At 40.2% G+C, this 16,982-nt stretch overlaps 1 protein-coding gene across 1 annotated transcript; it reads left to right on the forward strand.

Annotated features, from left to right (window-relative positions):
- The first annotated feature begins 2,968 nt into the window (after positions 1-2,968).
- On the forward strand, positions 2,969-15,317 carry ZFP37 (ZFP37 zinc finger protein). The gene is made up of 4 exons (XM_045563601.1): positions 2,969-3,193; positions 8,920-9,046; positions 9,356-9,490; positions 13,697-15,317. The coding sequence occupies exons 1-4, from the start codon at positions 2,981-2,983 to the stop codon at positions 15,253-15,255; spliced, it is 2,034 nt and encodes a 677-aa protein (XP_045419557.1). The 5' UTR covers positions 2,969-2,980; the 3' UTR covers positions 15,256-15,317.
- Positions 15,318-16,982: the final 1,665 nt, after the last annotated feature.

Genomic DNA, 16,982 nt, shown 5'->3' on the forward strand with positions numbered 1-16,982 from the left:
TTCATATTGCATTTTTTTTTACTTACTTGGAAATGTTTCCACATATACAAAAACTCACACATAAATATACAACCCACATATGGACCCTTATAGTCTTACAAAATTGATTCATGTGCAAGATTTTTTCCTTTCCTATTTATCCTGAACTAGAAAACTCACTTTGCCTTGCGGAGAAGTGATGGAACCTCTTTAGTAAACTTAAAAATTCCTGGTCATGATCCCATGTCCTATTCTCACCAACCTCCTTTTTCCTAGTTCCTTTTTCCTTGATTCTCTTTTCCTCTTCAGTACAGGAATATATCCTTACCCTACCTCTTCTAAGGTCTCCACCCAGTTCTTTCCCTGATAACCCTCCTCCCCGCTCCCTTACTCACCAGAAGCTGTCTGCAGATGACTGTCATTACTAGAATTGAGTTAGCTTGGAAGACTATTAAGATTTAGAACAGCATTTTGTTTGTAATTGTGTTGGAATTTGTGAGGTAATACTTGGGTTGTTAAAGAAAAGCCTGGAGAAATTGGCCTGCCTCTCCTGTGTCTGATCTATCTGTGAAGAGAAAAGAAACAGCTATTTTTAAAAATGTAAGTTTTGTATTTGATCAGGACTGTGGTATCAGGAAGAATTAAAGTCAAGACCATATCTGGAAAGGCAATGAAGCAACTGCTTACACCCAGAAAGATGAGGATCAAAGAATACTCTGTCAGAAATACAAGAAAGTAGGCTGTGTCCCAAGTAGGTGAAGGGGAATCTTTATCTAGCAATTGTTTTTCAATCTTCACTAAGTCTTTAGTTTTCTACTTCTGCATAACAAATTATCATCAACTTTAGTGGATTAAGACAACACAAATTTTTAATCTCAGTTTCTGTAAATTGGATGTCTGAGCATGGCATGGCTGTTGTGACATAGTTAATTTTATGTGTCAACTTGACTGAGCTAAAGGATACCCAGATGACTGGTAAAAACATTATTTCTGGGTATGTCTGTGAGGGTGTCTCTGGAAATAGATTAGCGTTTGAATCAGCAAATTGAGTAAAGAAGGTTAGCTCTCATCATCCCACATGGGATATGGGTGGGCATCATTCCATCCATTCAGGGCCTGACAAAAATGCAGAGGAAAGGTGAATTCCCTATTTGCTTGAGCCAGGACATCATCTTCTCCTGCTCTCTGACATTCAAGCTCCTGGTTTTTGGGGTCTTTGGATTCTGGGACTTACACCAACCCTCCCCTAGCCCCCACTTTTGGCCTTCAGATTTGGACTGATTTATATCGCCTGTTTTCCCAGTTTTCCAGCTTGCAGATGGAAGATCATGGGACTTTTTGACTTCCATAATAAATGAGCCAATTCCCATAATAAATCTCCTTGTATATCTATATATCCTATTGGCTCTGTTTCTCTGGAGAATGATAACTAATATAGCAGGGCTCTTTGCTCAGTATTTCACAAAGCTGGAATCAAGATGTTGGTTGGGTTGTATTCTAATCAACTGTTTTTCTTCACTAGAGAAAGATATGCTTCCAAGCTCCCTCACATTGTCAGCAGAAATCATTTTCTTGCAGTTGTAGGATTGAGGCCCTGTTGTTTTGCTAGTTGTAGATGAAAATCCACTCTCAGCACCCAGAGGCCACTCTCAGCTCCTTGCCATGTGGCCCCCTTCATAGGCTCCCCCACATTTAGAATCTCTGACTTCAGGAAGGGTCCAATCCCATATATAGGCTCATCTGGTTTTTAGGTCAGGGCCACCCAGGAAAATCTCCATTTTTATTAACTTAAAGTCAACTGATTTGGGATCTAATCATGTGAGTGATGTCCGCTCAAATCACAGGTTCCTCCTACACTCAAAGCGCGGGGATGTCAAAAGGGTATAATACTAGAGGGCAGAGACAGAATTTTGTTTACAACAATCTTTATAACACACTTTGCTAGGTCCCAGAATTGATGTCAGACGACCAGGAAAAAACACTGTTGGAATTGTTTTCAAATAAATGGGGAACATATAACTGTGATTTGTGGGACAAAAAAAAAAAAATGTTAGGAAAAAAATTCAGTAATAGGATAGGGAAATTAGGCATAAACTGTCCCGAGGATAGGCAGTCTAAGGGTGTCTTTCTGACGAGTTCCGTGAAGCAGCACTGAGAATTATATTCAAATAAAAGATACAGAGATCAAGGACGACAGATGCACCCACTGCTGACTGAGGGGTAATTACTCCTTTATTCATCCAACTAGAAGGTGCCAAACAGGGTATGTTTGACTCTGGAACAAGGAAGAACGTATTTGGGATAACTTCTCCACCTCTCTGCCCCATTGTAAATTACAGCAGGGAAGGAAGGCTGCGTATATGAGTCTCCACACTTCCCCCAGGACCCAGCACAGCACAGCACCTAACCTGCACATATTTGTTGAGCAAATGCTCAACAAATAATTGTTCAATGCATGCAGTTAACACATGAAATAGCGCACTGAGAAACTATTTCTGCTCCAATTGCTCGATTATTCTGATGATTTGTCTCCGCCAAATCCAGGCTCTCACCGAGGAGTTGTGTGTTCACCGAACCTGCTGTTGCACTTTTTTCTCATAGTTCTTACACCATAAATGAAAGGATTTATCATATATCTTAAAGATTAACGTCTCCCTATAAAACAATGTTATCTGCCCGACCGGGTTTTCTGCTTTCTCCCTCCAGCTTCTCTCATCGTAGCGTTCCGGAGTCCGCACTAGGCATCGCGGTTCCCGAGTTTCCCGCAGCTGGCCGCGCTGCCTTACCCCGAAATGCAATTCCAAATTCCCTAAACAGTCTTACTGCGGGGAAACGTCTGAGAGCCGGAGGCGAGGCCTCCGGGCCAGCGCTTTCCTGCAGCGAGTAACCCACTCGGGTCCCCACCCGCTCGCATCTCCAATCACCCTCCTCGCCCCGCTCCGCCCCGGGAGCCGGTCCCCGAGGCTCCGCGTTTCCGCCGTACGGCGGGGCCTCTGCCAAGATGGCCGCGCCCCAGGCCGTCACCCCGGGCGCCGCCATCGCAGCCGCCGGACCAGCTGAGGCCGCGCTCCGGGCAGCCGCCATGTCGGTGTCCAGCTGCAGCCAGATTCTGACAGAGCCGGAGACCGTGGGCCGGAGGAGAAGGGCGGGAACGGCCGACGAGGCCAGACATCCACCGGAGATGGCTTTGTCCGAGCCCGGGGCTGGCGCCGCGGTAAGGGCTCTGAGGAGGCGGGACGGTTTGGCGGTCAGAGACGGTCTCACCGGGGGGCAGTGATTGGAGGGTTATTGTAGTCTGTGACGATGGGTGATCTGGGAATTGACGGATGCTAGAGGGTCTTTTGGGAGGTCAGTGTTCTGCGGGATCTGTGGGGTGGTGATGGGGGGGAGGTGTGTGGGGTCAGTGATTTAGTGTCTTGAGGGATCTGCGGAGACAGTGATGGGGGGCATCAATGACAGTCGCTGAAAATCAGGGTTTGGAAGGCTATGAGGATCCCAAGTGGGCCTTTGGAATGCGTCGGAGATTGGGAAGGTCTGCGGGGGTCCGAGGTTTGGGATGCCTTATGGGTGCCTGTGGTGGTTAGAGACTGGATTGTGAAAGAGGATCAGTGACGGTGATGTTTGTGGAAGTTTGGCAGTATCTTTGAGAGTCAGTGATTACTGTGCTGCGATAAGTAATGGAAGAATCTGGGGGTCACTGGGGGAATGGTGGTTGGTGGAATGTGGACAGTCAATGCTGAGGTGTCTCGGGGGGTGGTAGATGATTTGTATGTCATCTGGAGAGAAAAAGTAATTGGGGATTTATGCAGCTCAATGATTAAGTGGTGTCCAGGAGTCTTAACTGTGATTTCAATGATGAGATGATTAGTAGGAATTAAGGATTATAGGTCCTCTATGATTCTGTGACTAAGAGCCTGAGAGGGTCGGGAATTTGGGGGGATTGTAGGATTTAGTGATTGAGGCTTCCATAGGGGTCAGTGATTGGAGGTCTGTGGAAGCTAGTAATTGTTCTGTGGAGAATGGTAGTTGGGAACTTGGAGGAATTGGGGGAAGTTTGTGAGGTTAGTGATTGAGGAGTATTTGGGTGTCAGTGATTGGAAACTTGTAGGAACAGACAGACTATAAGATAAGCACCTATTTTATGCCAGGGAATGTTTTAAATGTTGGTGATACACTAGGAAACAGAGCCAGAGTCCCTCCCTCAATGTCTTCACATTCTAGAAATAGGAAAAAGATAATAAAAATATGAACAAATAAAACAATTCTGGCATTAATAAGTGCAATGAAGAAAGTAAAAAAGGATAATGTGGTAGAGAGAGATTGCAGGTAGAGTGGGTAGGCAGGTTAGTCATGGAAAGCATTTCTGAGGAAGTAACAGTTGGGTTGAGGCATAAATCATGATGAGGAGGCAGACATGCAGAAATCTGAAGAAAGAGTGTTTTAAGAAAAAGGAACATGAACTGCAAAAGACCTGAGGTAGGAGTGAACCTGGTGTGCTTAAAAGACAGAAGGAAGATTAGTGTAATTGGAGCATAGACAGAGGGAAAGTAGAAAGATGTAAAATCAGAGTGGTAGGAAAGTATCAGATCCTGCAGAATCTTATTGTCTGGGGTAGGGATTTGGATTTTATTCTAGTTGCAGTGAGAAACCATTGACTTTAAGCAGGGGAGTGATCTGATCTGACTGATACTTTAAAAAGATTACCATGGCTACTCCATAGAAGATGGACTGCAGAGGGGCAAGAATAAGTGGAAGGAGGTCAGTTAAGAGTTTACTGCAATAGTCAAAAGCAAGGGATGATGATGATTTAGAAGAGGATCATAGCTGTGAAATGAAAAGAAATCAAATTCAAAATACATCTGGAAATGAGTCAAGAGGACTTACTGATGAGTTGATATGTAGCCCAAGGGAAGAAAAGAATCAAGATTTGCATATAGACTTTTGGCTGGAGGAGCTGGATGGATGGTGATCCCATTTTCTGATAAAGGGTAGTGTTGGAGAAGACCAGGTTTGGTAGATGGAAATGGAATCCAGGTGGGTGACAGTGGCTCTATTTTTGCCATGTCAGGATGCTCATTATACCTCCAATTAGAGATATTGAGTAACCATTATATATATGAATATATTAATATGGAACTTGGGAGAGGTCTGGGCCAGGGAACCATATTTCAAAGACATCAGGATAAAGATGGTATTTAAGGCCATAATATTGGCTGAGATCACCTAGGAAGAGAAGGCAGATAGGGAAGAGAAATGGTCCAAGGACAGAGGCCTGAGTCAATCTGACATATAGAGGTCTGGTAGAGGGCAAAAAACAAGGAGAATGAGGAGTGGCCACCGAGATAAGAGAAAAACTGTGTAAGTATGGTGTCAAAGAAGCACAGAGAAGAAAGCTTTTCAAGACAATGAAAGTAATCAGTTATGCCATTTGCTCTTTTGAGTCCCAAAGTATGACTAGAAAGTATTTAACTTTGCAAAGATAGCGCTTCTTCAATGGAAGGATAGGAGTAAAATCCTGTTGGAGTGAGTTGAACGAATGGGAGGTAATGAAGTATAAACGGTAAGTATAGACAACACTTATGCAGAGTTTTGCTGGAAAAGGAAGCAGAGAAATGGACATTGGATAGGATGTGAAATCAGGAGAGAGTTTTCTTCAGATGAATGATGTTAAGGCAACTTTGTATACTAATAGGAATGATTCAGTAGAAAGGGAGAAATAGATGTTACAGAAGAGAAAAGTAAATACAGGAGTGAAGTTCTTGGGAAGGCAGTTGGGGATGGGATCAAGAGCACAAATGGAGAAACTTAAATGAGAGAAAAGAAGACTTTTTCCATTTTCAACAGAAGGGAGGGTATATTATACATGGGCTTAGAAACAGGATGGTGGAATTAGTGGCAACAAGGCAAGGTCATTTTTGTCCATTTGCATTTATTTTCTCTTTAAAGTATAAGGCAAATTCATTAGCCTGGGTGTGGGAAAGGTGGAGATTACAGGTTGGAGATTTCAGAGAGAAAGAGGAGAAGGTTTGAAATGATCATGTGGGAAAGAGGAAAGGTGAATTTTCCAGGGATAAGTAGTAGGATTGCTGACAATGTTTGATGCCCATTTGAGATATGTGTTATAAATTTAAAGTGCTAGTCAGCACAGTTTGGTTTTTCTCTTGCAATGTTCACCTTCAAGTTTGCAGGCAGGGATTAAGAAGAGACTTGAGTTTAACCAAGGTTGAGGCTTTGATAGATGAATATGGCAGAGCAGAGGAGAGGCAAAGAAGTTAAATCTTTAAAGTTTTCAATGGAGTGTGTATGGTACTAGACCGGGGAATCTAATCAAGAAAGCAAGCAAGCAAGGCTATGTGCAGGTGGAAGATTGTGAAAAAGTGGTTAGGATCAGTGGATCAGAGGGCTCAATGAGTTTGGAGAATTACTGGAGTGAAAGTACTAGAGAAAGTGAGCTGGCAGGATAGGTAATGATGGTCAGAGGGCAGAATGTTTTAAGTAGAGACCACTAAGTGGTATAGTGATGGCAAGATGTAAGATGTGGAAGAGCAATGAGTAGGTGGCTGAATTAGGGTTGAAGAAAAGATTGTTGGCACCAAGAAAGAGAAAACTGCTACTCTTAGGCCTGCTTGGAAGGTTGGATTTTTGCTTACATCTGGGAAATTAGATTTCAGGAGGGTTCCCACCATCCCCAGAACTGATAAGAGCGGCTCCCTGTGCCTAAAGTACATAAACAATGTGGTTTCTACTGAATACCTGCTTTCCTTCTTGGAGTTGGAATTTTTGGTACATGCAAGCGGAGGTTGCCTACATGACCAGTCCCCAGTGAAACCCTTGGGCACTGAGTCTCTAATAAGTTTCCTTGGTAGATAACATTTCACATGTGTTGTTACAACATACTTCTGGAGGAATTAAGCATGTGCTGTGTGACTCCACTGGGAGAGGACTCTTGGATGCTTGTGGTTGGTTTCCTCTGGACTTCATCTCATGCTGATTAGCTGATTTTGCTTTGTGTCTTTTGCTTTAATAAATCATAGCTGTGAATACTACTACATGCGCAGTCCTGTGAGCCTTCCTAGCAAATCATCTGACTAAGTAGAGCTAACGGGTTAAAATCTGGTGACTCTCTGAACAAGCTATGGGCACTTAAGGAAGAATGAGAAATGGTTGAAAGTAATCATTTATCCCATCTTTAGACACTAAGGTATATGGGTCATGGGAAAAAGTGAAAAAAGACAAATAACCTCCACTTGAGGCTATTGTAAGGAAGCAGGATCTTCAGGAGACTGGTAGATTTTAGTTAAAGCATGCAAGAGAAGGGAATGGCTAAAGAGGTTTAGGGTGGAGTGGGGCTTACTGGCAGTGATTAGCATTTCTGTAAAGGTCACTGTTTGAGAGTTCTGTTGCTATCAGTGATTGGGGGTTGATAGGATAAGGGATTTGGGGTCATATGGATCTGTGTGTCCTGTGGGTATCAACGGTCGAGGAACCAGTGGGTACATGTGATTGGAGTGTCTCTGGGGAAAATGAATGGTAAGATATGCTGCTGCTAGTTATTGGGAGGTTTGTTGGAGTCAGTGATTTTGGAATTATAGGTTCAGTGATTAGGGAAGTCTGTACTGGTTCAGTGATTGGGAGGCCAGTGACAATCAATGATGGAAGCTTATTAGAAGTCAGTGACTGGAGGTCTGCAGGGCTACATTGATGACATATATGGATAATTGACTTATGGTCTGTGGGGTAAGGGATTATCTTTAAATGTTAAGCAAGCATGTTTTAATGTATATTTATTAATATCAAAATTTTCTAATAGCAGTGTCATCCTCCTGTCACCTGCCTTATAAGAGAACTTTAACATGCTTTAATTTCTCCCCTGCCCTAAACCCTTCCCATTTATAGTTCTGCTTATTTTTCTTACAACATACACCTTGATGTTAGGATACTTTCATAACAGTTGCACAAGCACATTATCAAGGTACTTAGCTTTGACTAAACATTTGACTGGTTTTATTATTCATAGCTCTCTCTTGTATATTAAGTCTTTCCCAATTTTGAAATTTTATTCTGATCCACTTTTACTTCTTTTAAAGAAATCTTTCTTTTCTTCTCTTCCTTTTCCTCCTCCTCCTTCCCTCTCTTCTCTCTTCTCTCCTTCTTTATTTCTAAAGTATATAAGTAATATACTTTCTGCATTGTTACATACCTAAAATATCTTACTTTTGTTGCCAAATATAAATGATTTTTTGATTGGTTATAAAAACCAAGGGTCTCAATTCTTCTGCTGCAGAACCCTGTAAACTGTAAATACTACTCCATAGCCTTTTAGTGTCCGTTGCTGTAGAAGGAAAGATTCTGTTCCTCTTTCTTTCTTTTTTTTTTTTTTTTTGGTTAGTCATCTTTCTCTCTAATGTTTGTATGATTTTATCCTCTTGAATAAACAAATTCACAATGGGGATATTTCCTTTTTTTCTGTTTTGTTTTTCAGACAGAGTCTTCCTCTGTCTCCCAGGCTAGAGTGCTGTGGCATCAGCCTAGCTCACAGCAACCTCAAACTCCTGGGCTCAAGCGATCCTCCTGCCTCAGCCTCCCAAGTAGCTGTGACTACAGGCACGCACCACCACGCCCAGCTAATTTTTTCTATTTTTAGTAGAGATGGGGTGTCACTCTTGCTCAGGCTGGTCTCAAACTCCTGACCTCAAGTTATCCTCCTGCCTCAGCCTCCCAGGGTGCTAGGATTACAGGCATGAGCTACTGCACCTAGCTGAGCTATTTCTTAATATGGTTTTTTTTTTCAAAACAAAATGCAAAATTGGGTAGACAATAGGTATCCTGTGTAACATCATGATGAACAGTGAGTCATCAAGGTAAGAACAAATATTATCTTCTCCAAGTCACTCACTGAAAATGGATAACATTAGACTAAATAGGAATATGCTATTACAGGGATCAGTAACATTCAAAGATGTGACTATGGCCTTTACCCAGAAGGAATGGGAGCAACTGGATCCTACTCAGAAGAACCTGTACAAAGATGTGATGCTGGAAAACTACAGCAACTTAGCCTCAATGGGTAAGTATAATTTCCTTCATAATTCAAAATGTATCCACTGTGATACTTATTCTCTGAAGTCGTTGATAAGTTTGGCCTTGATTTTTATGGGTCAAAAAGTTTTAATCCCTTTTGGGTATTAGGCAGGATATTTGTGCCCCTGCTTCTGAGATGAAAGGTCTATTCAACTGAGGTACAGGGGTATATGCATTGTGAAACTTCAGAAGTGATGTATTCTTTAGCCTTTAAAGGCCCTGAAGTGCAAATGCTAGGGCTTGATTTCTGGGAAGGTTGTTCTAACATTCAATTTCTGCCATTTCTCCTGGGCAGGCTATCCAGCTCCAAAACCAGACATGATCTCCAAGTTGGAAAAAGGAGAAGAGCCATGGTTAGGGAAGGGGAAAAGGCCCAGTCAGGGTCATTCAAATAAAATAGCAAGACCCAAGCAAATAGGAACCAACGGAAGTAAGTTTCTAGTTTCTTGGGGGTAACTTTAGAATTCTTCAAAGAATAATTTATTCTTAAACTCTTTTTTTTTTTTTTTGGAGACAGGGTATTGCTCTGTTGTCTGGGCTAGAGTGCAGTGGTGTCATCATAGCTCACCGCAAACTCAAGCTCCTGGGCCCAAGCGATCCTCCTGCCTCAGCCTCCCAAAGTATCTTAAATTCTTCTTACCAATCCTAGATCCTTCTTTCTTAACTAGGAAATAACAGTAGAAAAATATCAGCATCTCCTGGGGGAAAAAGAGTTCAAACTACAAAGATTCTCTAACATTAGAGATTCTAATATCTCTTCCTTCTGTGAATTGTCTACATGAGAGGTTCTCATGTGAGGTTCACTATAGTAGTGAGCCAGTGTTAATTAAGTGCTACCAGGCAAGCAGCACCAGGGAGGGCCAGCAGGAAGGTAGCTCACAGTATGAGCACCCCTCAGTCTACTTCAGGACCCGCAAAAGAAATGTATGAGCCCTGTTCCCTGTGGAAATGTCTGTGTGGTGATTAATTTGTCTCTCTTGGCAGCTGCAGGTTGGGGAGGGGAAGGGGAAAAAAAAGTCTAGGTAGAGAAAAGTCCACCGTCTGGTCATCTCCAACCATTTCTCTGGGATGCAGTCTGCCCAGAATGATAGGGTTCTGGAGTCACACAGATCACCTGGGACCCACTGGACCCCTGTGGCTCCTGCAGTCTGGTCTGCAGTTGGGAAATGTCTGTGTCAGGATGAGCAAGGTGGAACCTGAGGTGTTGAGCCCTCCTAGGGAGAACAAAAGTGCCCAGTGGGTAGAGAAGCAATATGGTGCTTGCCATCCAGCTCGGGTCTGTGGGGCAGTAGGCACCCTGGGGGATGGGGGTGAGAGCCTGGTGCCCTGTCCGCAAGAAGCTCTCCACTCACTGGCTGCACCAGTCTCTGGACTTGCTTTGGCAGAAGGATTCTCCAGCAGCTTGTGAGCCTACCAACAGTCCAAGATGAGAGGGAGGGTGGTGTTAGCTAATCCACCTACCCTTCTTGGTGGTCTCTGAGCCTCTCTGGGCTTAATTCCTGCCAGTGTCTTTCTCCTTCCAGTTCTGCTCCACAACCTCTTCCTGTGGAGTCTCCTGTAGGTACAGGCACCCTTCCTTCAGACCCTCTATGTTTGTCTGTCTGTTTGTTTTTTCTATTTCATCTAAAATTTCTCCTTCTTACAGAGATGCTCTGGCCGGTGTTGTCTTTGGTCTGTTATCTTGTCCTGTCTCCTCTAGTGCCTTTATATTTGACCTGCTTGCATGACACTTCATTCTTAGGGTGTCAGAAATTGAAAGCATTATCTTTCTTCCTAAATTAGAGGTTACTTTCAATTTCCCTATTTTTAGTCTACTCTAATTTAGGCCTGTCCCCTATAAAATGACTATCCTCACCTAAGTTTCTCTTTGTTTGTTTGTTTTTCTCAATTCTCATTAACATCACACAAATCAGATTTGTCTCATACCTAAATTGCTCTAATATTTAGGCAGATTTGTTAAGTTCATCTTTTCCTAATTCATCTTAAATGTTACCACCAAGCATTAAAATATTTAATTATTATTTATGTCATTATAGTCCCCAAGTTAGCTGAAATTTGCTGTATGTTTTTAAGTTTCTTCTGACCCTTAATTGTTCAAAGGCCCCTGAATTTACTGAGAACAGAGGAACCAGTCTTCCAAATGAAAAATGAAGAGATTCTATGGAGTTTCTGATCCATCCATTAATGGCTCCAGTTTTGGCCATCCTTACTTTTTCTCTTTTTGGTTCAGGTTCTTATATAGTACTTGGAGGTTCTTCAAAGAAAGAGTATTCTATCCCCTCCAGTGATTTGCTGGGCCTAATGAGCTACATACTTAAGTTTCTGAAGTCACAGTTGTTTTAGCTTAAATTTATGTTTTAGTTACTGTCTCAAATTCAGGAAAAGCTTCCATCCTTAATCTAACACTCTGCCAGACACCAATGTTCCCTAGTATTTACTCTATTATTGTATCAATTAACTAGTCCAAATTCTCCTCCCTTCTCTCATGGTATATTTCTCCTGTAGTGCTTTATCTTTCCTGCTGGCAGATGTCAGTTGGGACCAGCCTAACACATCATTATAAGAGGTTCTTATAATGTTACATGTCAAGGAGAAGGGTTTAGTTTTGATTCCTTTCTTCCCAGAAGGAAATTTGCCTCCATCTTTCCCATCATACTTGGGCATTGGAAGACACAGCTTTGTCATGCTACCTAAAAGTTTCTGTTATACTCTCTCCCAGGGTACTGCATCACTTAAAATTTATTAAGTGAAAAAGCAGCCAATAGCTCCACTTGTCTAAGCTTTATATTATATCTAAATTTCCAAAAGCTGATCTTCTACTCTGTAGGAATTAATCCGTTAAGTGTCCCCCATAAAAGTAATAGTATTTCCTGGATGTTTGTGTTCAGATACCATAACTCTTTTCTGTTTGAGTCCAGTTTTCACTTTCTGTCTGTTCCTTTACCACCAAGGTGGCTATTCACTTTCTGTCTCTTTCTTTGTGAAATCATGGGAACTCTTATATCTGCTTCTCTCTATGACTCTGTTTAATTCTCATGCTGAAGCTTTTTCTGCTTTTTCATGTATATAGCTGAAAAAGGACACCTTTAAATAGCAGCCCCAGGTCTTGATTTTATACGTTCTTATACATGTAATATCCGTCACTAGCTAAGAGAAGCCTTTGAATTTCAGTTCCAGAGTCTTAGGAGAAAGAATATTATTGGACTACCTGTTGTTTACCACTTTCCAATCAATTATTTTCAGCCATAAGTTGGATCATATGGTACAAACATGGCTGCCTACACTGTTCAATGTAGGTAGTGGTCTCAGAGAAGGGAAGCAGGGGTTGAGAAGACATGTCAAAATGTATAATTGAATCATGTGTGGAGGAAAGAATATTAGCAACCATTTATAGCTGGGAATAAACTTAAAATTTATACTTGGCAATTGGAATGACCTGACAAAGACAAAGATGTACTCCATAGTAAACTGTTGGTAAACAGGTGTACATGTACACTATAAATCAGATAATGTAAAGTTTGTTTGCTGTGCTAATTCCTGTGAATTTTGTCATTTGATAACAGCATCAGGGAGCTTAGAGAAACTGTAGGCATTTTTTTTAGTACAGAGATATCATTATTTTATTGGTCATAGGTAGTAGCATTGGAAAGGAAAAGGTCTGCCAGCAGGAAAAGATATAAAGCACTACAAGAGAAATTCACCATGAGCAGTGAAAAGGTGGGACCTTTTCTTAGTTTTTCCTTCAGCTACTTGTTAGCTCTACAGATTCCTTGGTAGACTCATTTTATTTTCTCCTTTCTGGCTCTTTTGGGTACAATAATAAAAATTTACTTTAGCTAGCCCACATGAATAGAGGAATTTATGATAAGGACATGAGTGTATCCATTATAACCTAAGGGCATATATTTCAGCCAAACCTCACCAGGGACTAGAACCAGGAACTGGGATGCCATTGGGAATTATGCAAATGATCTCTTTGAGGACACACAGTCTTATGTTTCTGCTTCTTTCTGTGTGTTTGTTTCGTTCTCTGGACTGATGAGGTTTCTTTTTATACAGGGAAAGTATGGCTTTACTATTAATAGTACCTGCTTTATATTATTTTTAAATTTAAGCACTGAGTGGAGACTAACTAGAGTCTAAATTTTTAGGAGGAAGAATATTATTGGATATCTTGGTTTCAGCCAGATGTGTCTTCAACTGTGACCATGGACAGTTGGAGTAATACAGTATAGGCTGCAGTAGACAAATACTATGGGCAGGTTGGCAGTTATCACAGTTGGGCAGCTTGGGCTGAGGAGAAACCTCAAAAAGTGTTAACTACAATCATATCCTCTTTTGACTTCATATGTTTTCTTCACTGCTCTTTGTGTTTATTTCATCTTCTATTCCAGGTTGCAAATTCATATTTTTAAACAACCAAAGCTGTTGTCAATTTTCTTTCTCTCTTTTTACTACAGCATTTTCCCTATCAAGTTCAAAGGATAGGATCATTTGGCCTTGACATTTCATTCATTTTGGGATACTAGGCTTGAATAAAGATTCAACCCCACAACAGGTCATTTCTTTATAAGTTTTATTGCAACAGGTGAGAGTATAAAAATTCACAAGAATGTCTCGTTTAATTCCATTTTAGAAGAAGTCCAGCAAGATGATGATCAGCTTGACAGTAAACAGAAATCTCGAAACAAACTCCCCAGGGAAGTTGCAGTCAAGAAGAAAACTCTGACTAAGAAGAAAAGTAGTGAGTGTGGTTCATTGGGGAAAAAAAATAACATGAGTACAAAATGTGTTCCTTCAAAAAAACGGCTGCTTAAATTTGATTCACGTGGAAAGAGCTTGAAACAGAATGTAGACTTACCTGATCATATAAGAAACCGTGCAAAAAAGAAACCTGATTCAGCTAAAGAACACAGGAAGTCATTCAGCCATAGCTTATCTGATACAAAGAAAATCAAAAAACAAACTGGAAAGAAACATGAGCAATTATCCAACCATAAGTCATCTGATAAGTGTGAAAAAACTCAAACTGGCAAGAAACGTAAGAAATTATGTCATCATAGCTCATCCCATGCTAAGCAGGACAAAATTCAAACTGGAGAGAAACATGACAAATCATCCAGGCTTCGCTCATCTACTAAGCACAACAAAACTCAGGCTTCTGTGAAGCCCTATGAATGTACTGAATGTGGGAAAGTTCTCAGCCATAAACAAGGACTCATTGACCATCAGAGAATTCATACTGGGGAGAAACCATTTGAATGTAATGAATGTGGGATAGCCTTTAGCCAAAAGTCACACCTTGTTGTACATCAGAGAACTCACACTGGAGAAAAACCATATGAATGTATTCAGTGTGGCAAAGCCCATGGTCATAAACATGCTCTCACTGACCATCTAAGAATTCATACTGGTGAAAAGCCCTATGAATGCACTGAATGTGGGAAAACCTTCAGACACAGCTCAAACCTTATGCAACATGTGAGATCTCATACAGGTGAGAAGCCCTATGAATGTAAGGAATGTGGAAAATCCTTTAGGTATAACTCATCTCTTACTGAACATGTAAGAACTCATACAGGTGAAATACCATATGAATGCAATGAATGTGGAAAAGCCTTTACGTATAGCTCATCTCTTACTAAACATATGAGAATTCATACAGGTGAGAAACCTTTTGAATGTAATGAATGTGGAAAAGCTTTCAGCAAGAAGTCACACCTCATTATACATCAAAGAACTCATACTAAGGAGAAACCTTATAAATGTAATGAATGTGGAAAAGCCTTCGGACATAGCTCATCACTTACTTACCATATGAGAACTCATACAGGTGAAAGTCCCTTTGAATGTAATCAGTGTGGAAAGGCCTTTAAACAAATCGAAGGCCTTACTCAACATCAGAGAGTTCATACTGGGGAAAAACCCTATGACTGTAAGGAGTGTGGGAAATCCTTCAGCCAAAAGTCACACCTCATTGTACATCAACGAACTCATACAGGAGAGAAACCCTACGAGTGTAATGAATGTGGAAAAGCCTTCAATGCAAAGTCACAACTTGTTATACATCAGAGATCCCACACTGGAGAAAAACCGTATGAATGTAATGAATGTGGAAAAGCCTTCAAACAAAATGCATCCCTTACCAAACATGTGAAAACTCATTCAGAAGAAAAACCTCATGAGAGAAATTAATGTAAGAAATCTGCTAACTAAACACTTAAAGTTTTGTTTAACTTTGGAAATATTCTGAGCTTAAAGAATGTCAGAACACCTTTAACAAGAAGTCACACCTCATAAGACATGAGAAAATTTGAAAATGGGTCTTCACATAGAAGTGATGGATAAAAACAAGGAAGGGTTTAAACTTGATATTAAAATGTTTATAGAAAACAATGTTTTGAAAATGCTCAATTATTTAAATGTTCTACATGTTCAGATTGATGTATAAAGCTTCAAAAAGTTGTCAATAAGTTGAATAATCAGATCAACGGAGGAATAAGTTACATATGCTGAACAATTCCCAAGTTGCCAGTGTGTTATGTTCTTAAGCACCATGTTTTAGAATTGAATTTGTGTATCTCTTTTTTTGCCTTGCATAAATGAGTGTGGTCATTTGTATATGTTGCCTCTTTGATATTATCTCCTAGCTCTTTCTTAATGTCTATGTTAGCTTCTGCATCAGCAGAAATATTTGTAAAAGTGTTGTTATTTATGTAAGAAATGTTAACAGAAAATTGAGAGAAAATGAAAGAAAGCAGCTGTGTATACACATGTGCTGGTAGGGAATGATGTCCAACATATACTGTGATGTATAAAAAAGCAAGTTGCTTAAACATGTATATAGTATGTTCCCATTTGTGTATAAAAAGTTGTGTTTACCTGTCTCTCTGTCTCTCTGTCTCTCTCTCTGTATATGTGTATGTATACATACATAAATTGTTATGTGAATAGGCCTTGAAATAGACAGAAGAAAATTAATGGTGGTTGCCTTTGGGCCCAGGAGTACAGGATTGGGGTCTGGGATGAGAGCAAGACCTCCTTTTATTGTATACTGTTTGAATATTTTATCATATACATGTATTATTTTAATAATTAAAATAATTTTAATATGCATAAATGAACACTTAAGATTGTCATTGAGCCCCTTCCACAATGTTTTATGACAAAGTTTAAAGTTTCTTTGTTTATTTATGAATGATGATGAATCTGAGGTATATAGTATTAAACTTAGTATTGAATCACAAAGACTTTTCCTATCACACACAGTTCTTCCATTAACATAATGAATTAAAACTGTAACAGCACTGTGTTTCATCCATTCACCATTTTTTAAGACTGATGGTGAATTCTGATCACAAGTGAATGAATGTGATTGTCTAAACATTCTCTCCATTTTATCTCCTGTTCAAAGCTCCAACACACAAACACCTCAGTGAGGGAGTTCAAATGTATTGTAACAAATGTCACTCCTCCCTGTTCTTGGCAATAGCAAACAATTTTAATAGATCATTGCAGTCTTTTTGAGTGAACCCAGAGTTGGCCTCCGAATCATTCTTAAGCATGTATTCTGGAAGCTTCTGTGAATCAATCTGGACTTGTATGGAAAAACTTTTGCCATTGCATGCCTAGATTTCATGTTTTACTCTTGAGCTATATGTAGATAAAAAAATACATCTGAAGTGTTTTAAAATTTAAGTCATTACACTAAAAACAGACAAAAGTACAAAAATGGTTTTGTAAATCATTCTACTAATATTTTAATACAATATTGATTATGTAATTAATATAAGATTTATAATAATATTTGGTATGTGTGTTATTTTTTCACAGCACATTAGCTACATTATCTTGCTTATTCCTCAGAGTTAAAATATGAATCAGTAATGAGAACATGTCTAATAATGTTTAATTCTGTTCAA

This window comes from Lemur catta, chromosome 10, assembly GCF_020740605.2.
Source record: "Lemur catta isolate mLemCat1 chromosome 10, mLemCat1.pri, whole genome shotgun sequence".
NCBI lineage: Eukaryota > Metazoa > Chordata > Mammalia > Primates > Lemuridae > Lemur > Lemur catta.